Source organism: Eschscholzia californica, unplaced genomic scaffold (assembly GCF_041429995.1).
Source record: "Eschscholzia californica isolate CP2 unplaced genomic scaffold, dmEscCali1.0.p SCAF_1, whole genome shotgun sequence".
In the NCBI taxonomy this organism is placed as follows: Eukaryota; Viridiplantae; Streptophyta; class Magnoliopsida; order Ranunculales; family Papaveraceae; genus Eschscholzia; species Eschscholzia californica.
The window spans coordinates 68,630,707-68,655,570 of record NW_028238198.1 but is presented as its reverse complement, the minus strand read 5'-3'; the positions used below and the strand labels follow the sequence as shown (position 1 = coordinate 68,655,570).

General features: G+C 35.7%; 2 protein-coding genes and 1 long non-coding RNA gene across 5 annotated transcripts; 1 reads left to right on the top strand and 2 right to left on the bottom strand.

Moving 5' to 3' along the window:
• Window positions 1-4,832: 4,832 nt before the first annotated feature.
• LOC147568607 (uncharacterized) lies at window positions 4,833-12,216 on the bottom strand. Of its 3 annotated transcripts, XM_086655008.1 has the most exons (11): window positions 12,032-12,216; window positions 11,876-11,948; window positions 11,736-11,775; window positions 11,577-11,621; window positions 11,098-11,182; window positions 10,646-10,877; window positions 10,434-10,531; window positions 10,236-10,354; window positions 9,886-9,948; window positions 8,040-9,777; window positions 7,057-7,946 (listed from the first exon to the last, which is right to left on the bottom strand). In XM_086655008.1, exons 10-11 carry the CDS (start codon window positions 9,198-9,200, stop codon window positions 7,179-7,181), a joined length of 1,929 nt encoding a protein of 642 aa, XP_086511134.1. In that variant the 5' UTR covers window positions 9,201-9,777; window positions 9,886-9,948; window positions 10,236-10,354; window positions 10,434-10,531; window positions 10,646-10,877; window positions 11,098-11,182; window positions 11,577-11,621; window positions 11,736-11,775; window positions 11,876-11,948; window positions 12,032-12,216; the 3' UTR covers window positions 7,057-7,178. The 3 variants fall into 3 exon arrangements, 2 of the variants coding, with proteins under 2 accessions (XP_086511134.1, XP_086511133.1); XM_086655007.1 differs by having other exon boundaries at window positions 8,040-9,948; window positions 10,646-10,791; XR_015231068.1 differs by lacking the exons at window positions 7,057-7,946; window positions 8,040-9,777 and adding an exon at window positions 4,833-5,041 and having other exon boundaries at window positions 10,236-10,531; window positions 10,646-11,182.
• Window positions 12,217-13,850: 1,634 nt separating this feature from the next.
• LOC147568606 (uncharacterized) lies at window positions 13,851-14,397 on the top strand. Its single transcript, XR_015231069.1, has 3 exons — window positions 13,851-13,910; window positions 13,994-14,061; window positions 14,149-14,397. It is a non-coding gene; the product is annotated as an uncharacterized LOC147568606 (long non-coding RNA).
• Window positions 14,398-21,636: 7,239 nt separating this feature from the next.
• LOC147568605 (uncharacterized) lies at window positions 21,637-22,194 on the bottom strand. The gene has a single exon (XM_086660384.1). It carries the CDS (start codon window positions 22,192-22,194, stop codon window positions 21,637-21,639), a length of 558 nt encoding a protein of 185 aa, XP_086516510.1.
• Window positions 22,195-24,864: the final 2,670 nt, after the last annotated feature.

Genomic DNA, 24,864 nt, shown 5'->3' with positions numbered 1-24,864 from the left:
GGAAAATGGGAACAAAAGAGAGAGAGAGAGAGAGAGAGAGAGAGAGAGAGAGAATTTCGTTGGATGTGTTTAGAGGGGTCGATGGCACTTAATTTATAGTATAACAAGGGATTCACATGCATTGGATGTATCCATCCATAAGGGTTACTATGCCCATTCATCAAGCCTCACTCTGTAGCGGTGGATGCCAAAGGGAAGTGGTGCATCCCTTCATTTTCCATTCATCAACTTCCCTTCATTTTTCAATTTTGAAAAATTATCCAACAGGAGTTATATACAAACTGAGATTTTGACATACACCTCCACTATTATATGAATATTTGGATTACACCCTCATTTTTTGAAAACTTTTGATTTATACCCCCACGTAGACAGAAACTGTGAAGTCAGAGTTAAGTTGGCCGTGTGCGAAACACACGCGCCAACCATGACAATTTTAGCCTTTGTAATCCAACGGATCTCTGCATCTCAGAGGATCTAACTGTCGAAACTTAAGGCTAATTTTAATAGAGTTTCATCCAACCTTTATGCCATCTTTTCAACTATACCCAAGCCCGCACCAAATTCAAACCCTTTTCTTCTTCAAAGTTTCATCGAGAACTAGGATTTCTCATTGCTCCTGAAAGGATTTCCTTCCTCTTTAATGTGTTGGACGATTATATCTCAGAAAGTTTGGTCGATTTCATTAGCAGAAGATTGTTCCTTTCTCTCTAAAGGTAGGAACATTTGAAATCCCATTGGTGATTTAAAAATTCTGGTTCTCTTGTAAAGAATACCATCAATGGACGAAGGAGTAAGGTCCGACAGTCATCAGTAACTTAATTCCTAATTTGTTTTGTTGTTTTAGTTTGAAAACTAGAGTAAATTTCTCATTAAATACGGTGTAATTTATATCTCATCTATCTCTGGAAACCAAACCTATTAACTCAGAGAGATAGGAAGAATAATCCACCAAACAATTACACCGCTCAAGAATTTGATTCATAACTTGGAAAAACTTCTTACTTGTTATCAGGGCTTAGTTTATTTTTTCCCTTGTGCATAATTAGGGTTTATGATTTGAAATTCACACAACTAATTCGATTTTTTTGTGTTAATCATTGTACTCTTTGTTGGAGTAGATGATACATGTCACTGGCTATAGCCCAAACAAGTATTAGCTGTTTTAGTTGCATGAGTTTTCACCTATCTTTTAATTTTGATACTTTTTTTTGCTGTGTAAAAGTTGTTACTCTCTTTTTTGTGAAATTTCTTTTTGGAAGACTAACTTTTTGTGTGCAATGATGAAGATAACAAATTGTGTTTGGATTTGATGATGTTTGCATTGTAGGTTTTGGATTTCTCGTTAGAATGAAAGGTGGCCCTGTGATGATTATTTAAGTGGAAAGATGATGAGTTGAACTTGTTAGATTTGGCACGGGGACATGGAGTTTTTTTTTTTTTTTTTTTGTTGAAGCACGGGGACATGGAGTTAGTTGGGCATAGTATGATTTTTGAGTATTTCAAACAAGGTGTTGGATGCAAAATTGATAAATAAATGGACTTGCTAGAATGTTGGGATGAATATGACATAGATGGTAAAGGCAAGGTGCACTTGTTTTTAGACCATCAACCCCCATATGGCCAGCCCTAACATGTGGGAGGCCCCAAGAGAAACTAAAATATGGAGCCTTATATAGTGTTTGGTAGAAAAAATAAATAAAATTTTAATGTTGCTGCGAGGTGGGGTCGATCTCATGACCTCTCAAACAAAGTTTTAGCTCTTCAACCAGTAGCTATAACTTCATCACAGTGATTCCTTTGAAACGAAATTATTATCTTGAAAATAACATACATCATTCGGTATATAAGGCCCTTGATTACGTCGAGGCCCAAAGTGACCGCTTTAGTTGCTTTGGGCCCGGGCCGCCCCTGAACCCCCATTTATAGTCCAACCTCCTCAAAGAAGTCAAACAACACCTATGTCCAATATGACTAAAGTAAGAGCAAGAACACCAAGTTCTCTAAATAGTTCTATTGTTTGGAAGAAATTAAATGTAGGCAGTTTTTCTAGAAATAGGTCTCCACCAAAGAAGGCACATATTAGTGATGATACATGTGATGAAGGTTTTGCACAGGAGTTGAACAAATTAGCTAAAGAACAACTAAATGATATGACAATCTTCATCAAAAAAAAAAAATGATATGACAAATGTACATGGTGTCGATCCCACTGTCAAGACAGAGGAACATTATGTACATCGTGGAGCTAGGGATGAACCATGTGAACCTCAAGATCCTTAAACGGAGGAGGGTCTTCCTGATGAAATTGATGATACACCTGTGGAAGAAGATTACTTGAGTTTCAACTCATCAATCAAGTGATGATGAATATGACCCTAGCCACGATAAGAAGCAAGTGATTCTGATTTTGAAGAGGAATCTAGACCTACTACCAATGAGTTTAATGAATTTGTAGCTGCATAAGATAATTAGTTTACTTTACTTCTTTTTGTTATGGATTGTGAATAGAATTTCACTTTTTGTTCTTATTTTGAATTTGAAATGCTCATTGAGCTCTTTTGTGGATATTGGACATACGCTACTTTAGTTTAATGTTATGAAATCTGAATGAGATTCATTCAGTCTCATTTCGCTTCTTTGTCTTTGTTTTTCTCCGTTGCTTCTTTCACAGGAAACACGTTAATACATGAAATTGTCATACTCGCAGGAATTATGTTGTTTCATTCACAAATTTGGCAATACATTTTCTTGCAATTTTGTTTATATTTAGAGTAGCTAATAAGATTAGCTTAACAATTCGGATTAGTAAATTAACCCCACGGTTTTTCTCTAATTAGAGAAGGACCCCCAACCGTTATACCCTCGTAAGAATCTGAAACAGGAAGCTTTGAACCATAGCTTACTTGGTGATCCTTTCTCAACACTTCCTCCCATATTTTCTAAATTTCGATCTCCCAAATACTTCTTTATGTTTAATTTTTTAACTTGTATGAGAATCATCTGATAAACAAGTTTTAAAAGCAAAAGATAGAAGATGACTGTTGAAGGGCAAAGTGGGGATTTTTTTTCAAACAGTGGGGATGAAGTCCAAATTTTCACATAATAGTGGGTGTGTATGTCAAAATCTCTCGACAAATTTCAACAACTACACAGTGGTAAAATTGTCATGGTGGGCACGTGTGTTTCGCAAACGCCCAACTTAACTCTGACTTGACGGTTTCTGTCCACGTAAGGGTATGCGTCAAAAGTTTTCAAAAAGTGGGGGTGTAGTCTAAATATTCATATAATAGTGGGGGTGTATGTTAAAATCTCCCTTTTTACTTTTATTTTTGTGATAACCTATATTTTCGAAAGCAAAAATGATATCTACATGATTACGAGGCTTTATGATGTGATTTAGTGTTGTTTCGTTTTACATGATTTCTAGGGTTTGAGAGTTTTTACAAACTACAAAAAAAAGAATTGTTCAACTTTTCCGTAAACTCTTTTACAAAACCGATTTTGCTTCTAGTTTCTTTTTTTTTTGTTCAAAGTTCTAGTTTCTTTATTTTTCATGACAAACAACAAAGAATGAACCAGTTAATGGTAAGTTCATATGGATAATGATAAAAGATTATAGCAAAATGATTAAAGTTTGGAGCAACATACATTTTCGTTTCAGACTCTAAACCATTTGAATTTTCATTACTTGTGTTGGCATGACAAATATAGAATATTTATGTTAAAATGTACAATATGTGTGCATGAGATTTATAAGTATGTAACCGAAAGCAAAAATATACACCAAAGAAGGTAGAGAAGAAGTCGAAGGAAACAACAGCCACTAGGCCAAGACCTAGAAAATGAAAGAGCCCAGTCGAGTAACCTATTCCAAAGAAAACTAAATGCAGGGACTCTTAACTGCACTTGTGTTTAGAATGTGAATTTGCTGAAGAATCTAATGGACTTCCAAAAGGTATCTATAACTATTATCATTTCGATATAATTAGTCAATTTCGTTATCCTGTTATATGAACTAGGTTCCCACCGCGTCCGTAGGACGCGGTAGATCCTTCTTGGCTAACGCCGTTGTGATTCATTACGTCCCGATTTTACGAGTAAAGTGTTTTCGAGCATTCTCCGAGTCTGCTTATACTGTGGGATCTATGATCACGCCGTTGACATCACGTTGGGTCGAGCTTACCCGAGAAGTGTATGTACAATGATGTCCATTTTCACACAATGTGGGGTCACGCGAATACCTGTCATCCGAAATCATGTACTGATTTCGAATGAAATCACGTACTGATTTCGGATGACAAGTAAACACATGACACCAAAATGTGTGAAAATGGGCATCATTGTATATACACTTCTTGGGTAAGCTCGACCCAACGTGATGTCAACGGCGTGATCATAGATCCCACAGTATAAGCAGACTCGGAGAATGCTCGAAAACACTTTACTCGTAAAATCGGGACGTAATGAACCACAACGGCGTTAGCCAAGAGGGATCTACCGCGTCCTACGGACGCGGTGGGAACCTAGTTTTCATGTATTTCATCGTAAAAAGAAAAAAAAAATCGTAAGGGAAAACTAAAAATTTATTTATTAACCACGAAGATTATCCTTTATTAATTCCGACTGAAATCTAAATACAAAAGTCTTAAATAATGTCTCAATGTTGAATCATCACAATAATACTCCCGGATATATGGTGGGAACCTAGTTTTCATATATTTCATCGTTAAAAAAAACAAACAAACAAATTAAAATGTCAAGGGAAAACGTCAACTATATCTATTAACCACAAAGATTCCTTATTAATTCCGACTGAAATCAAAATAAAAAAAACCTTAACTAATGTCTCAATGTCACCTCGATAAAGCAACACACAATTGTCTATGGCTAAATACTGGAGTGCAAAGATCAAACCCCCACATTGTCTGAAAATGGACACCGTTATGCATGCACTACTTGTGTAAGCTCGCCTTAATGTGATGTCATCACGATACACGCACACTCGTAGAATTCTCAAAAACGTTTTTCATCGGCTAATCTGAGATGAATGTACTACAACGGCGTTAGCCAAGAAAGATCTACCGCGCCTGAGGGGCGGTGGAAGCCTAGTTATAATGTATTTCATTGTAAAAACATTAGAAATTAAAATGAAATTGGAAGGAAAAGCTAAAACATTTACTACTAACCTGAACAGAAAAAACAACCTTAATTAATATTGACGGAAATCCAAATATCATTAAGGGATGAATTAAATGTTCATAAGTTTAGTTTTAAAACCTTTAACTACATTAAAGTATAACTTCTTTAATTACCATAATAAAAAGGGAAAAAATTATTTAAATAGTTACCAACAGACAATCTGAATTGACAAACAATAATAGATAACAACAGTATGAATTGACAAACAATAAGAAGAAAAATCATCTGGTCAGGCATTTCTTCGAACACCTTGAACTCTCATAAAAATTTAACTAAAACTAAAACTATGAAACTAAACAGAATATCAAGAAAGGGTCGAATCTTATTGCTACCAAAATATCCAAACATGAAAAATATACATGAGTACAACAAATAGTTCAAATTCTGATTGAACAATGGATATCAACTTAAATCAAATCATAATGTCATTAAAGGTTTAGAAACCATATCCCACGGATCCAATGAGGAACATCGAGCTACAGCAAGAAGCAGCAGTTGTTATGGCGAAATCTTGCTTTTATGCGACATTGTTTTCAGTTTTGCTTTGTAGTATAAGTGATGAGTTCTTGAGGAAGATTTCCATCATAACTATGAGTATGTCAAAAGGCGAAGAACACGTGTAACAAAAGAAAAACAACTCTCATGAGAAAAATATAACTGGTAAGAATAAATAAGGAGAGACAGATCACCAAATTATTAGAAAAAAAAACATATAAGCACATATATATATATACTAGGTTCCCACCGCGCCCTACGGGCGCGGTAGATCCCTCTTGGCTAACGCCGTTGTGGTTTATTACGTCCCGATTTTACGACAAAAGTGCTTTCGAGCATTCTCCGAGTATGCGTATAACGTGGAATCTATTTTGTGAGTTCACATCAAGTTGAGTGGAGCTTACCCAAGAAGTGGATGCACATTGCTGGCCATTTTCACACCTTTTGGTGTCATGCGTTTACCTGGAATCCGAAATCAGTACGTGATTTCATTCGAAATCAGTACATGATTTCGGATGACAGCTACTCGCCTGACCCCACATTGTGTTAAAATGGGCAGCAATGTGCATCCACTTCTTGGGTAAGCTCCACTCAACTTGATGTGAACTCACAAAATAGATTCCACGTTATACGCATACTCGGAGAATGCTCGAAAGCACTTTTGTCGTAAAATCGGGACGTAATAAACCACAACGGCGTTAGCCAAGAGGGATCTACCGCGCCCGTAGGGCGCGGTGGGAACCTAGTTTTCATTTTTTTCACGGTGAAAATTTAGTTTTCAGGTATTAATTGTAAAAAAAATAAAATTATTTTTGGTTATTAATGAAATTGAAAGATAACTAAAGTAGCACCTAGCAACCATAACAAAATAGATAATCTATTTTAATTCCAAGTAAAACTAAAAAAAATAATAATAATCTTAAAAAATGTTGAATCATCATAACAGTACTTTTGGATGGACGACGTTTGTCGATGTACATGCATTTTTATCTTCTGACAACAATATATTCAATCTAGCAGCATCCGTAAAACAGGCACACGATGAGTGCACGTTTGGGTGAATGCACGACGCGTGTGACGTCTGACGGTTTGTGTATAGACAATGGTGTGCATGAACACTGCGGCACATGCACACCTGACGTATGTTGTAGAACTCGGTCTATAAGTATCACTTTGACATCATCAACCTACGCTAAATTCTAGCTCGTCTATTCTCACAAAGGTGTTATTCAAAAGGGATCTAAATACTTTGTTTAGAAAGGAACCCATATTATTTCATGCACACCTAGTTCGTCAAAAATTTATTACAAATAAATTAACAAATAAAAGTATCGATGTGATATTAAAAAATCATAATACTTTGTTTAGAAAGAAACCCATATAAATGCTCTTAAGCCAAATATAAATGTTCGTAGTGGAACACAGTATTTCCAATAAATGAAATAATATTTAAATGTACGTTGAAAACAAATAAAATAAATTTATAAAAGAACTTCATTATAAACCACATTTGTTGTAGTATTTGGTTCAGCTTCAGGAAGTAATATATGTAACTTGGTGGTGGAAGTGCATCTTGATAAAGCCACGTATAACTGCCCATGGCTAAATACAGGAGTACGCAAATCAATCCCGACAAATTTAACAGATTGACCCTGCGATTTATTTATTGTCATCCCATAAGCTAGTTTAACTGGAAATTGGCGTCTGCTGAATTGGACGTTGAAGTCTGAAGAGGTAGGTGTTAGAGAAATTCTCGGAATAAACACCAAGTTACCAACTTTATCTCCATTTAAGATTTTCGCTTCTATCACACGATGTGAACATCTTACAACCATCAATCGCGTGCCATTACACAATCCATCTTTAGGAGAAAGATTTCGTAACAACATTATGGGACAACCAACTTTTAAGTCTAACTTAAAAGGTGGAAATCCTGCAGGATTTAAAGAATTAAGAAACTCATTAGGATAACGAACATCTAAAGCGTAGTTGTTAACTTCGCTTTCCTCCATTTTATCTGCAGCAAGATAAGTTACTACTTCTCCGGGAGATATACTCAAAGCCGCGTCGTTGATTACGGATACATCTTCATTGCGTGCAGCAAGAATTGTTCTCTCAGTCAAATATTCAGTTGTTACGGTTCCATTAATATGTAACTCAGGATAGATAGCTGAAATAAGTTCATGGAGACTTCGACTTCTATTAATAGATGTTGGTAAATCTAGGATCTCTTGTGGATTTGTCCCAACCTACAAAAAGTGAAAAGATACCTTGCAAGTTCATATATTATATATGTATGTTGAAAAAAAATATAAATAATTTGTATTTAAAGAATGTCATACCTCGAGTAAGAAGTTTGCAAAATTTTGGTGTCCAGGTTCATCAGATCTTAACCTCATGTTCTGAGCAAGGGTTAACACATTAATCGCATGCCAAAGAGGTGATCTCCGTAGTGAAGCCCCAACTATCTGCTCTCTTACACCTTTTGGGATTACAGGAAGTATTTGACGAAAATCGCCACCCAAAACAACTGTTATACCTCCGAAAGGTCTATTGTCATCACGAATATCTTGAAGAGTTCGACTAACAGCCTCAACGCAATACCTATGTTGCATTGGTACCTCATCCCATATAATAAGTTTCGTTTCCTTAAATAGCTCAGCATGTGGTGATTGTTTACTGACGTTACACATTGAATCTTCGTGTACATCCAAAGGAATACGAAATGTTGAGTGAGCAATTCTACCTCCAGCCAATAATAACGAAGCAATGCCCGAAGATGCAACAGTAATGACTATATCACCACGAAATCGACAACTTGCAGCTAAAGTATTGTATAGGAATGTTTTGCCTGTTCCAGCTCCACCACTTAAGAAAAATATAAGTCCTTTATTCTGGTTAACAGAATCAATAATATCTCTATAAGCAGCTCTTTGTGAATCATTAAGACGTTCAACACTGGAAACTACATTTGACTCGTGAAGAGATATACGAAGTTGCGTATGCTCCCAAATCAACCTATTTTCAGGAATTTCGCTCCATATTTCACGTGGTTGTGGCATAGTAGGAAAATGTTCATTGAGATTTTTCCCAGTTTCTACCAGTAATTCATTTATTAAGTACAACCCGTAATCAAGTATTTGATCCTCAGTAGGATTTGCAACTCCATGTGTTGTCCGGAGAACATGCGCAAGATCGTCGCATATGTCTTTCGCAAACCTATCCCATAATAAATGTGGATTTAATGGATGACACTCCAGAAGAAGTGTACAAAAAAGTCTTCTCAATTGGTGACCACTATTCATTCGAGCAGCTTCTTCTAAACACTGTATCCACTCTCCATCATCCTCCAAAAGTCTACGTGCAACACATGCTTGTTTGAATGTATCATAGATTATCCCATCAAAAGTACGTAAACACTCAAACGATTTTGGCCCTCTTACAACTGTTAGCAACAACCTCAAGTAGAATCTCTCACCTGCATTAGGACTAACAAAATACATCCTTCCTATTGCGGAACCCTTCTGCCTCACTTTCCAAATTTTTAGAGTTTTGTGCCACACAAAGTATTGCGGAAATTCTTGATAAGTGTAGGCTCGAGCTGCTGGATAAGATTCACAACACGAAAAAAACCCATTAATGTTGATTTTTGTTGTGCAGCTCTAGATTGAATAACTTCCGCTCCCTCATTAGGATTAAAAAGCACATGATGCATCCCTGGGAGATGTACAACCAACCTTACAACAGGCGGATACTCTTCATGTAATAAAAAACCGAAAATTCTCCATGCAGCTTCCGGTGGGGCAATGTACCTTGAATCAAGGTATTGTCGAATCTCATCGATCCATCCAATAATCATAGTCGTGCGATCACCTCCTTTGTAAATATACTTGTGAATATATTTCACACATCGTACACTCGCACAAACTTCTACATTTATGTGACAATCAAATAGCCTAGAAAGATATGGATTGTAAGGCACTACATTTCTATTGTCAACTGATTGCCCTCTGACCGTAAAAATTCGACCGTCATTGTATACCTCGAGCTCAAACAAATGGAATTTTTGCATTCTTTGGCCTAAAAGATTGAACTTAATATTTGTAACATATATCAGCGAGACAAAACAAAAAACTTTTATAAAAAGTACAGTAACTGGTTAACTCTTAATTTCATCAAACTCATTACCTTTTGACCTTTGCAACTTAACAATAAAATGGACCCATTACGGGTAACAAAAAAAATCCTTTCCTGCAAAAAGAAGAAGAAAATTAGCATTAAGTAAATCAGTAAAAGTAAAGAAACAAAAAGAAACTACAACCGAGATCAATTGTGAAACAGAGACAAAGATGACTAAAGGAAATAAAAATCAAGACTAAAACAACAAAATGTTGTGATGAAGAACATCTGAGTTGTAAACACAAAAGTATAAACAATAGAAGATGAGTTCAAACACAAAAGTATAAACAATTTGACAAATTGTACTATAATTTAAATTTACAAATCATTATATACAATTTGAGTCTGTTTTGGCTTACCTTTTCATAGAACTTGATAGCACGGTCTAGATCGCCTACACGAAGCATGACTTGACGAAGTCGTTCGTCAAGTAGTTCAGGTGTTGGGCCCCTTCTTCAAACATGTAACCATTAGGATACTTCATACAACCAACAATAAACAAAGTTAGTTACCTTTCGAGCATACAACTAACATAGATTAGAAAATTTTCGACACACTTTTGAGAGAGAGAGAGACTGCAACTGTCTTCAAATCTCTAAGAAGCATTTACTCATACAACTTTTGTACAACTAAAGGGTGAGCAATACAAACTAACCTGAAATAGATTGAGTGGAGATCAGTTCAAACACAAAAGTTATAAAATAATCAAAATAAATTAACATATAATATTCACGACGAACATTTAGTATATAACAATAACCAAATTCACCTCATAGAAGATGAAAATGAGACTTCCAAACTGAAAACCCAAACTAACAAAATTAGATGAAATTAACAAATCAAATTACTGAAGGGCTGCACATTGATGAAAACCTCTCCTGAAGTATAGTTTTGGAGATGAGCTTTAGTGAGAAGCTGTGGCATACAAATGTTTAGAAATAACTTCCCATACATAAAGATTAGAAATAACTTCCCATGCATAAAGAGGAACTCATGTTGTACTGCAGTGAAAGATTTGGAAAGATAAGAAATCTTAAAAGTGATAAAAATTGATTAGCAAATTAAGAATATGCGAGTAAATGTGTATATAAGATATGATACCAAAGCCATTGCTGTTAAATGATAGGAGGAGAGGAATAGGTAACCAAGATTGTGTCACGCCTCATCGTGACACATCTTCAAATTCTACCCAAACTGATTGATATTAGAGAGAACATTCACCTCAAGCTGCAGTAATGTTTGTCTATTAGGCAAAAATATACATCCTTAGCAAGTTATTTCATATCAATCGTCAAAATTAGTTTTCCTGCAAAAGTAAACAATGTAATTCAGAAAAGCTTCCTAATCCAAATGTGCAACAAAGTAAAGTAGAAGAAAGAAAATATCAAACAACACGGAACTCATAATTCCATGCATTTAAACATTACAACTCATGGTTTAGGTTTTGGACTGTATAACAGTTACTAAAAGTTCAAAAAGGAATTCGAAAGTAGAGAACTTGAGCGAAGCATTTCTTATTCGAAAGGTAGAGAAAGTAAAAATAGGGATCCAAAGTTATACTTCAAACTATAAAAAGATTTGTAAGTGTTGAAGCATTCAGAAACTTTCTCTCTTATGAGCAAGACAGCAAAGGGTAGGATTTCTAAGTGCTAAAGCTGTACTTCAAACTATAAAAAGATCCATAAAAGCATATAACTTACCAAAGACTTTAGTTAAGCATTTCTTCAAATTCTTCAAATATCTCCCTGCAATTCAGAAGATCAAAGCTTACATAAAAAACGACAGACCCAAAAAATAATCAAATGAACATAAACTAAAAAGAAAATAAACTAAAAAGAAAAAGAAAAAGTGTGATTTACCTGGGGTACTCTAATTGAAGGAAAAGAAGGTATTACAAAACTGCAGATTGATTTCAAGAGAGGGTATGATTTCTATGGAGATGTTGAATTAAATTTTAAAGAATAATTAAAACTGTTTAGAGAGAGAAAGAGAGAGAGACCTGGAGAGAATTAACGGAGCTACAGTGAATTAAATTAGGGAACTTATAGTTTCCAATAAAACACCTTCTGAATCTGTAAATTGTAGCCCTTCATAGAAGTTAAAGAGAGAAAGATAACAATAGAGATTAAGAAAACAATAGAAATCTACAACTGACCTTCACTTTGGGTTTTGATTAGAAATCGATGCAGAGAAGGTTACTATTCCTAGGGCTTCTTCTATTTTAGGTTTTCCACCTCCATGGTTTTCTCTTAAAAAATCAAACTAAGATTTTGGATGGACTTCAAATTGAGATACAAAGATCTTCCGGAGAAGTTAGGGATTTCAGAATCGTGGGAGTTTGAGAATTGTCGTGGGGAGGTTGGAGAGATAGTAGGGAGAGTATAAAATGACTTTAATGCCCTTTTATTATTATTCTATTTACATAATTGTATATTTTATGGACCGTTCGATCTAATCAAAACTAAATTTGTCAAAAGAAATGGACGGCCAGACTTATCTCCTGGATAACCGACTGAGCTGTTTTAATATAATAGATAGTTATTAAGTCGGGATTGCGACGAACTCGGGGATGTAGATAAAAGTACTTACTTGAATCTCTGTTTATGACAGGTGGAATATGACTTCGAGTATTTTAATTTAGAAATTTCAACTAATGTCCAAATTCTAGTCCTGTCAGAGGGAAAATCACATATCTTACCAGCAGACTTAGGTGCTGTTTGTTTTTTACAATTTTCAGACCTGAAATCTGAATTTCACTCTAATTAAGATTTCAGATGTTTTTTTTATTTTATTTTAGCAAAATCTGAAACGTGGGCTGAATGACTATATGTCTGAATTGGGTCAATAAGGGCCCTATAATTTCAGACTTTAAAACAACTCTGAAATGGGCTTCCACCATCTGAAAACATCCAAAGGACGTATGTACCTCTGAGAAAATTAGGGAAATTCATCCCTATCCCCATCTTCATCTTTGCCACCACCACCCACTACCATCAAAACTTCCACCACCGACCACCCACTACCACCAACACCAGACCACCACCAACCACCGACCACCGACTACCAACCACTACCACCACCACCACGAAATCAACACCACTGACCACCACCATCACTACCACCACAAATACACCACCACACACCACAACCCACAACTTTCTCCCATTTTCAAGTTAAGAACCACCACCACCTCCACCAAAAAACCGAGAACCACCACCACTTCCACCAAAAACCGAGAACAACCACCACCACCTCCACCAAAAACTAAGAACCACCACCACCTCCACCAAAAACTAAAAACCACCATCACCTCCACCTCCACCAAAAAACCGAGAACCACCACCACCAAAAATCGAAAATCACCACCACATCCACCAAAAATCGAAAACCACCACCACCTCCACCAAAAACTGAGAACAACCACCACCTCCACTTCCACCAAAAACCAAGAACCATCACCACCTCCACCAAAAACCGAGAACCGAGGAACTAAGAGAAAGGGGAACAAAGAGAGATTTTGTCGAGGAGAGAGAGAGATGTGGCCGAGAGAGGCGGGTTTCGCCGGAGAAAGATCTGGCCGAGAGAGATAGGTTTCGCCGGAGAAAGATCTGGCAGGCAGAGAGAGGGAGGCTGAGAAATGAAGTGGTTTAGGGTTTTGCCTTTCTATTTATTTGAGAGAGAAAAAATATAGGGTTTTTGTAAAGTTAGGTTTGTTTGAGAAAAAATAGGGATATAAATGTAATTCAGTTAATTCAGACTTAAGAATTCAGATTCAAGAAACAAACATCTAACTTACAAAATAATTTAGCAAATTCAGATTCAGTAAATTCAGCTCAGCCAATTCAGACTCAGCCAATTCAGATTCAGCCAATTCAGATTCCGACGTAAGAAAAAAAAACAAATAGCACCTTAGTATTGCATTTCCTTCCTTCTAATGTGGGTTCATCTATCAACGCCCATTGAGAGTTACTACACGGTGGTACTTAACAACTCTTCGATCACTGGAACACGTTATTAGCCCAGAATTACAGAAGGCATTTTATGTGTAAAGCCGATTATTGTTTTCCCGAGCAACCGTTTCAACTTCAAATGATATCTGATCCATTGACAATTGCAGGTAATTGAGAATGACTTGGTTGAAGCTAGGCAAGAGGATAGGAGTATAGGAAGCGATGATTTCAGCAGGTCCTTATCAGATGCTTCGAATGCACTCGATCTCTTTTTTTCTTTTCGATGTGGTTTTATTAAGACTTACACATGAAATTTTTGCAGGTGGTTGACAATGGCGCGTCTTATGTCAGCTAGGTTTGGCGAAACCAGCCTCTCTCTAGAGCACTGGCAAATGGTCAAAGAACTCGAGAGGTTGAGGAAAGAGAGACTGAAATAAAGAAGTAAACGAGTTCCTTGCTTTATGTTTAATTTGTGTAATAGAAAAAAGAACGAATTAGGTAACCTTCCACCTATTTTTATGCCCGCTTCAGTTAGATGGTAGCCGTTATCTATCTGCTATAGAGAACATCAGAACACGGTCAAGAAGGTTTAATGTATTCTATTAAACCACAATGTAATACTCGAATTAAGTTATAAGTATTGGTGTAATTTATTTGTAAAAGGTGGGGGTGTAGATAATGGGTGGATATAGATACCAAATTCTGACAAGTTAGAGGCCAAAATATAATTAATCCTAATTAAAAAGAAGATAAGCCATAATGTAATGGCACACACCCAGATAGGAAGTTACGAACTTAAAAGAATCCCCCCATGCAAGGAATCCTTGTCTTATACAACCTCGGAATCCAATTAAACCTAGAAGTTCAAATTTACTTTTAGAAACTTAAACTATATAAATTTTAAAATTTAGACTTTTAGAAACTTTTCTGTGTATATAAGGTTACTATGCAAGTAAACTATTCACAAACAACAAAACAAGTCATTGTGATCTTATACCCTCTGCTCTCTGTCGAAATTATTTCTCTCTAATTTTTTCATTCCCTACCACCCCTTATCTAAGTCTTGTTTTCCATTGATCATTTCTCAATTCTCACCCAATAATGAAGATGATGAAGATGTTTTCATCTCTAAAAACAAAGTTTAGTACGAAACAAAATCACTTCAAGTATGCCCAATTGTTAGCAAAGGATACTAATTATACTACAACAGTACACAAGGGTTTTCTACCGGTTTACGTTGGAGAAGATTGTAAAAGGTACGTGGTTCCGATAAAGTATTTGGTGTATTCCAACTTCAAGATGTTATTAGATGAATACTCAGATGAAGAGAATCCTGATTTCGATATCAAAGTTGATGGACCCATTGTGCTTCATTGTACCACTCAAGTATTTGATTATGTACTTAAACATCTCAAGTAGTCAATTAATCCGGAAAATATGACCCGAAGAACGAAGATTTAAAGTCGAAGAAGAATTAAAGTCAAAGAACAGTGTTCTCTGTTATGTAGATGATTAGTTTAAATGGTATCTCTTCACATATGTTTATATGAATCTTAGTCTTTTAATGGTCTGATCATTTGTTAAATTCAGGGTTAGGCTTTAAGTCCCCCCTCTTGTATTTGGTTTCATTCAATAATAATAACAACAATAATAGGTGGTGATTCTAATCAGAGCCGTGTTTGAGGGTGGGCGGGCAGGGCGTCCGCCCTGGGCCCCCACCCCAAAGAGGCCTACCTCTTATGAAGGTCGTACTTAGATTATATATAAATAACCCTGAACAGTTCAATGCGAAACTCCATCAGCTCTAGTGGTCAAGTTTGTGGATTTCCACACTTGAGACACGGGTTGGAAACCCTTGACTCGTTTTGTTTCATTTTCCTTATAATTGTGAGATGGAGAGGATTATTGTTAAATCAATTCTTATTTATGCTTCGTCATACTTTTTCTTTAAACTGTTTTGTTGTTTGGGTGCATATCTTTCATCTACAAACGTGTTTTTAAGAAAAAGAGATCTAAGTATTTTTATTCTAATAATACATAAATACTTATGAGAAAATCATGATACAAAAGATATCATATTAAAAAAATCGCTTAGACTCTAAACTATACGTTGTACAAAGATTTTGTTTTATCATTTTATGTTACTCGTGCTCATTAGAAGTCTTTAATCGAGGCGTCGTTCAATTTTTTGCTTGTAATTTGTTTTTATTATACCAAAAGGCATAATCAAACTTCGCCCAGGGCCCTCAAATTCCTAGCCACGGCTCTGATTCTAATGATGCATGCTCCGTGAAGTGCCAACCTAGTTGGGATGTCACGTGCAGCACAGTGAAGATATCACACCTTTCAAGATATTAACATGGCTAGAATTTTAAATATGTAAATATTTTGATATGTTCTTTTACTTGTTGATTTTTTTTTACTTCGCCGAGTTATCGTAGTTCTTACGTTTGAGAGGAGATTTATTTTGGCTATGATTTTTACTTGATTGTTTCTTTGACAATAAAGTTTTGTTATATCCTGTTTTGTCCCAGAAAAGAAAAAATAAACATCATTTCTTTATGTGGTGATCAAATCTATTTTAAAATCAATTTTAACTTAATGGCACTAAGTTAGTCGTCTTTTATCGAAGCTAGAAGACTTGCAAGCTCATGACGAGGTCAATAACTTTGGGGGAAAATGTCATGTGGTTTGATATGATTCATGCTTTTGATGATTCTAATCTACCATACCACCAATGATCGATGGGAAGTCACATAAGATTTCTGTTAATAGTCTCCTTCATTTTTCTTGTTTCTTATCAATATTCTTAGTAAAACGAAAACTAAACTACCATAGTCGTGTAGCTATGTTTTCATTTTAATTTTAAAGTAAAGTAGTTATTTACTAGCAAATATTATTTTTCAAAAGACTTTGACAACCACTGGAAAAAATATATTTTTTATAAATGAGAAAGAATGTAATAACTTTCCATGGTTAAAGAATAAATTAGGGACATTTCAATTGCATTTATAACATAATTTTTGATCGTCGTAATGATTGCCACCGTTATTTAGTGTAGTGTTTGGACACCCACTCTGCATAACTTCCAAGTGCGATTCCTATGGAGATAGAGAGCAATGATTTGTTGAGCTTGGGTAGAAATAAGGTAAATTTAGGAATAAATGGACTCCATACTCCAAAGGATAGTCTTAAAGGTCTTTATGTTATGACGAAATCAAGTAATCCAAGAAAAACAATAGGAAATAACGAAGAATCATAAAGAACACAAGAGATTTACGTGGTTCGGTTAGTGAGACTTACTCCAAGACGACAACGGCGCGATGATTTTCACTATGATAAGCAAACAAGTTACACAAGAGATTCGTGAGAATTGGACACAGATATCTCATAGAGGTTTAGTTCACATAGGCACTAAAACTCTAATCCCACCGCCTTACCGACTCTCTCTTTCTAAATATAGAATACACATGGATACGCTAACATTAATAACCGATATAAGCTCTGCTCCGCATTCCAGCTCTGCTTGGGTAATCGGCTCCACTAACGGGTCCAAAATTTCGCAACGAAATCTTGTAAGTGGGTTGGCGGGTCGTATATCGGGTCTGATATCACCCATATTCAAGACATTTTCAACACTTTATGAGCCAAAATGTTTTTGAGATGGTAGTTATTGAGTTTATACAATTCATGATGTATCCACGCAATATAATAATGTAATGACTCTTGAATCGATTTAAAAAATTTCAATATAATTATGATATAATTAAATTGTTTAGAGGTTTCAGATTAAGTCTTCGAAAGATGATTGTTTACAAAGTACATTGTTATTTTTTAAAATTTTTAGAGGAAGGGTAAGATTGGAAAAGAAAAAAAATCAACTATTAAAGATGTTGAAATGGGTAGCTTTAGAAGTCTACCTCGCTCGGTCTCTCTCTATCTAAAACCTAGAGTATTCTCATGTTTCACATTCATCTCTCCCGCCCTCTCTCTCTGTCTCCCCCTCTACCTCGAAACTTTTATTTCCTTTATCGATCTCTTGTAAAACCTAAGGTATGTGATAGCCTATATTTTCTCACGCAAAACCGAGATCTACATGATTCAAAGGTTTGTGATGCGAGTTAGGGCTGCTTTTGCTTTGTTTTACATGATTTCTAGGGTTTGGGAGTTGTTGGAATATTTATTGCTGCTACTAGCTTGAAATGGAAAACCAGAAATAATATTGTTATACACGAAACTTCAAAGCTCGACAAATTGATTCTTTTAGAGAGTAATTCACCCTCTTCTGGTATAAACCACGAGTACAAAACGGGCCAGGAATTATGCCTTCAGGATGCGATGAAGTCTTAACAACTATCTTAGTTCAAAGTATGTACGCCTTGACTAAGATCGAGAACACTCCGAATATAAACTGATAATGCCAAATAAATCGACTCCGAGATTTGACAAATAGTACGTAAATAAAATACCTAAGAAACTTTCCTGTTTTTTTTTTTTTGAAACCAAGGGAACCATTTCCATTAATAAGTGATAAAATCACATTGTTTACATGGATGATACATCATTCTTATTTCTCTCCTCTGAAAACTTCATGAGAGTTACATACCTTTAAATGCAAAGTGCCTCATGAAGAGAAAGAAATTGGACTAGACACCGACTCAAACAAAAGACCCTAAAGGTCGAGAATGAGAAGACCCTGAAGGTCGCGAATAAAAAGACCCTAAAGGTCGACAAAAAGAAATAATAATACTAAAATCACCACCGTAGGCTACACCGGAAAGTCGTCGTCGTCACCGGAAAAACCGTTTTCATCACCGGAAAACCGTCTTCATCGTCGGAGAACCGCCCCCATCGCCGGAGAACCACCACCACAGGAGAACCGTCGTCAATGCAACTTGAAAATGTTGGCTTAAAGAGGAAGATGACAAGAGTATCTAGGAATAATTGTTCTGATTTGTGGGTAGAAAGTCGGGTTGTAATGAAATAAATCAGATCCTCTATGAATCAAAGGAAAGGGCTAGAAAATCTCTATCTCTCATCTCTTTCCTGTAGCAAGAAACCATTGTTTCACATCCTCCAATGATGCAATAATACCCTAGAAACTATTAAAGGAAGGAAGACTGACTACATACGAAAGAAAAAGGTCGATCCGGCGAAGGGAGGACCCTTCGCCGGATCCTTATTTTTAAAACAAAGTAGAAACTTTCCTGTTGATAGACAGTGGAAAATGGGAACAAAAGAGAAAGAGAGAGAGAATTTCGTTGGATGTGTTTAGAGGGGTCGATGGCACTTAATTTATAGTATAACAAGGGATTCACATGCATTGGATGTATCCATCCATAAGGGTTACTATGCCCATTCATCAAGCCTCACTCTGTAGCGGTGGATGCCAAAGGGAAGTGGTGCATCCCTTCATTTTTCAATTTTGAAAAATTATCCAACAGGAGTTATATACAAACTGAGATTTTGACATACACCTCCACTATTATATGAATATTTGGACTACACCCACATTTTTTGAAAACTTTTGATTTATACCTCCACGTAGACAGAAACTGTGAAGTCAGAGTTAAGTTGGCCGTGTGCGAAACACACGCGCCAACCATGACAATTTTAGCCTTTGTAATCCAACGGATCTCTGCATCTCAGAGGATCTAACTGTCGAAACTTAAGCCTAACTTTAATAGAGTTTCATCCAACCTTTATGCCATCTTTTCAACTATACCCAAGCCCGCACCAAATTCAAACCCTTTTCTTCTTCAAAGTTTCATCGAGAACTAGGATTTCTCATTGCTCCTGAAAGGATTTCCTTCCTCTTTAATGTGTTGGACGATTATATCTCAGAAAGTTTGGTCGATTTCATTAGCAGAAGATTGTTCGTTTCTCTCTAAAGGTAGGAACATTTGAAACCCCATTGGAATATAACTCCTGTTGAAGAGGAATCTAGACCTACTACTAATGAGTTTAATGAATTTGTAGCTGCATAAGATAATTAGTTTACTTTACTTCTTTTTGTTATGGATTGTGAATAGAATTTCACTTTTTGTTCTTATTTTGAATTTGAAATGCTCATTGAGCTCTTTTGTGGATATTGGACATACGCTACTTTAGTTTAATGTTATGAAATCTGAATTAGATTCATTCAGTCTCATTTCGCTTCTTCGTCTTTGTTTTTCTCCGTTGCTTCTTTCACAGGAAACACGTTAATACATGAAATTGTCATACTCGCAGGAATTATGTTGGTTTCATTCACAAATTTGGCAATACATTTTCTTGCAATTTTGTTTATATTTAGAGTAGCTAATAAGATGAGCTTAACAATTCAGATTAGTAAATTAACCCCACGGTTTTTCTCTAATTAGAGAAGGACCCCCAACCGTTATACCCTCGTAATAATCTGAAACATGAAGCTTTGAACCATAGCTTACTTGGTGATCCTTTCTCAACACTTCCTCCCATATTTTCTAAATTTCGATCTCCAAAATACTTCTTTATGTTTAATTTTTTAACTTGTATGAGAATCATTTGATAAACAAGTTTTAAAAGCAAACGGTAGAAGATGACCATTGAAGGACAAAGTGGGGATTTTTTTTCAAACAGTGGGGATGTAGTCCAAATTTTCACATAATAGTGGGTGTGTATGTCGAAATCTCTCGACAAATTTCAACTACACAGGGGTAAAATTGTCATGGTTGGCACGTGCGTTTCACACATGCCCAACTTAACTCTGACTTGACGGTTTCCGTCCACGTAGGGGTATGAGTCAAATGTTTTCAAAAAGTGGGGGTGTAGTCCAAATATTCATATAATAGTGGGGGTGTATGTCAAAATCTCCCTTTTTATTTTTATTTTTGTGATAACCTATATTTTCGAAAGCAAAAATGATATCTACATGATTACGAGGCTTTATGATGTGATTTAGTGTTGTTTCGTTTTACATGATTTCTAGGGTTTGAGAGTTTTTACAAACTACAAAAAAAAAAAAAGAATTGTTCAACTTTTCCGTAAACTCTTTTACAAAACCGGTTTTGCTTCTAGTTTCTTTATCTTTTTTGTTCAAAGTTCTAGTTTCTTTATTTTTCATGACAAACAACAAAGAATGAACCAGTTAATGGTAAGTTCATATGGATAATGATAAAAGATTATAGCAAAATGATTAAAGTTTGGAGCAAAATACATTTTCGTTTCAGACTCTAAACCATTTGAATTTTCATTACTTGTGTTGGCATGACAAATATAGAATATTTATGTTAAAATGTACAATATGTGTGCATGAGATTTATAAGTATGTAACCGAAAGAAAAAATATACACCAAAGAAGGTAGAGAAGAAGTCGAAGGAAACAACAGCCACTAGGCCAAGACCTAGAAAATGAAAGAGCCCAGTCGAGTAACCTATTCCAAAGAAAACTAAATGCAGGGACTCTTAACTCCACTGGTGTTTAGAATGTGAATTTGCTGAAGAATCTAATGGACTTCCAAAAGGTATCTATAACTATTATCATTTCGATATAATTAGTCAATTTCGTTATCCTGTTATATGAATAGTTATTAAGTCGGGATTGCGACGAACTCGGGGATGTAGCTAAAAGTACTTACTTGAATGTCTGTTTATGACAGGTGGAATATGACTTCGAGTATTTTAAGTTAGAAATGTCAACTAATGTCCAAATTCTAGTCCTGTCAGAGGGAAAATCACATATCTTACGAAAGGGTTTTCTATCAATTTATGTTTTTTTTTGATGAGGAAACATTGCATTAACGAAACCACGAACAAACAACATACAACATACAACATACAAACAAAATTACTAGAGTAAAGCAGAAACAAAAGAAGGTACAGAATTCCACACATTTCCATCCTCATTTCTTCTTCCCCATTTTGCAAGCGCATCTGCCGGAGCATTGCAGTCTCTAGGAACAAAGGTGAAGATGATGCCCTCGAATTTATCTGTAAGGACCTTTACTTGTTGCATATTCTTTACGGCTTGCCAGTGGAGTCCGACAGTTTGACCGTTGATGAAATTGACAAGAGATTGATTATCACTTTCTATATGAGCGTGAGTGATATTCAATTGTAACGCCCATTGGATACTAGACAGGATGGCTAGGCTTTCACATTCTTCCACGTTTTGGCACCGCACCGAGTCCGCTGCTGCTATAATGAAGTTAGACTCTTCATCCCTAATGATACATCCTATTCCGGCCGGATCTGTAGTATTGGTAAAAGAGGCGTCGACGTTCAGCTTTAAGTATGGTGTCGATGGAGGTCTCCATGTTTGTTGCTTAGTGTTCTTCCTACATTTGTTAGTGATAACAGTCTCAATCTTGAGGGGAATGATAGTAGCATTATTTATTCTGTCAATCATTTGTCTCGGGTTTTGTTTGTTCGTGTTAAAACAGTTTTCACAACGAGCTTTCCATATGAACCAAAGGATCTTGGCATATTGATTGGTGATATCCTCATTTAGATTTCTCCATTGTTGAATCCATTGAGTAGTAGACCTAATTTGATTTGTTCTAACCTGAAAATGAAACCATATTGCTTTTGCAAACGTGCAATGAAGCATAACATGTCTAAAGTTTCGTTTTCATCACAGTTAATGCAAGAGTATGAGTCTCCAATGAACTTGCCTATCTTAGCTTTTACGGGTAAGCTATTGGTACAACACTTCCATAGAAATAGTTTAACTCGAGGGATAGTATTCATGTTCCATATAAAGAACCAGTCGGTTTGATCCTGCATTTGATCTGTGCTTCCTGTTCTTAAATAATTATACATAGATTTTATTGAAAAATTACCTGATTTTGTTAACGTCCACATCGGTTTATCCTCTTGATTATTCTGAATGTTGATGCTCAGGATTGATCTACATATCTCATTGTTAAAGCATTGCTGTAAAATCTGAAAATTCCAACTGTTATTAGTAATAAGTTGTGAAACCCATTTAAGGTTAGACCCACTTTGGTTAGTTATGGGAGGGGGGTGGTTCGAGATCCAAAAATCCTGCCAAATGTTAATGTTAACTCCTTTATTGATATCCCAGAAAATAAGACCTATCATTTGATTATGTTGGTACGTTGTTCCAATTAAGTATTTGATATGTTCAAAGTTTAAGATAGTATTAGATGAATTTTCTTATACAAGTCATGAACTTGATACCAAATTTGATGGCCCTACCACTCAAATATTTCGGCATGAACTTTAATATCTTAAGTAGTTAAGAATTGCAGTTGAAGATAGGGGTATTTGGTTTGTTAATTGAGATGATTAGTATATATGCATATTCATCCTCATTCTTCCATCATGATATTAACATAGACTGCGAAAGAGGGTAACAGTGTCAGTGAGTGAGAGAGGTAAAGAGAGGAAAGAGAATATGTGGCAATAGTGGTCAGAGTGGTGGTGATGGTGGGAAGTTGTGGTGGTGAAGAAGAAAGACAAGATGAAGATTAGGAGACAATGTTTGATCAAGTTAATTTTTAGGTTAAAAATAATATGCCTCTGAGAATGTACCAATAAACATGGATTCCCTAGAGAAATGATTCCGGAGATTATTCTTTACCCCCAAAACTGCAAGCATAAAATATAATGGGTCGTTTGATGTGGATATCAAATTTGGCAAACATTAGAAGTGTATTTATCCAATATTTTAAGCTTTGTTGATTTGTATAACATGCAAATGTTCGAGAACGGGAGAGCTTTAAAATGATAACAAAACCACTTTGATGTAGAAACGCAGCGGAATTAAAAGAGATGAATAAATTAAATAAGAACGATAAAAATTAAGATTAAATAACTCTAAATACTCAATTTTATTAAAACTTCAAAGGGTTTTTTCTCTCAATCTAAGAATAATGGACAAACTAGATATCCTTTTATAGGATTTGGATTTTCCTACATAGACTTGAATTAGACTTTCCTATATAATCAAAAGACTGGCTTCCTAAATAGCTAGACTCAAATCTGGACCTTTCCAATTATTGGAAATACTAAAATAATATAATTTCCTTAAACCTAGATTCTCTAAGAATCATACTAAAATTGGGACTTCCTAAAAACCACTCCTCATGGCCGGACGGCCTATGGGCCGGTTTGGCCATGGCAAAAGCCTCCACGCCAGGTACCCCTGCATCAGCATCCCCTTCTCCCACGAGGTTCGTCCCGAACCGTTTCGATGAACAAAATAATATGATCCACCCGTATACGATGAATTCCGCCATGGCGATCCTTAATTCCCACTTTGCATGAAAATTACATGAAATTCGAAGTGGCCCACTTAGCAAGAAAGCACCAGCTTTAATTGGCAATCTCGTATTGAAATGAAGTAGATCCGAAGGAAATGAATGAGTGTCGTTATGTCCTAATTGAAGTATCATAGCTACTTTGTGGGTTCTTTTCTTACTGTGAAACCATATTAGCTCATTATTAATCTTCATCAACACAATACCTTTTGTATATAAATCAAGTAACTTCTTCGACGCAGTAACTCCGTTACAAACTCTTCCCAAATTGGCTAAGCATGTTCTATACCATCTTGTTACTTTCGAAGAAAAATCCTCTAGTACCCAAAAATCCACCCATGCTCTTCCTTGAAACGAGTGATACAATAAAACAATTGCAGGTTCCGTATCACGATCAAGAAACAAATAAGGCTCAAATAGATTATCTCCAACTGCAATGTGCAGAAAAACTTTCCATTCCCAACTGTTCGAGTCAAATATCTCATAAACATATGTATAAAAACCTTGATTTAATTGAAAATATAGTCGAATAATCTTATAATGCAAAACCTTATTTCGGTCGACGATCATAGCAGTGTTGAGAGCCCAATTATGAGCAATTTCATGTTTTGGAATGTGCGGCCATTCTTGTGTAGCTAACTTGCATAAATAAGTAGACTTAAGTTTGTTGACGTAGATAACACAACAACATAGACGGTAAGATTGCAATTTAATCTCGATTTGTCGACATTGTACGAAATCAAGAAAAAGAGGAGGAATTAATAATGGTGCGTGATCGACAAAGGAGACAAATC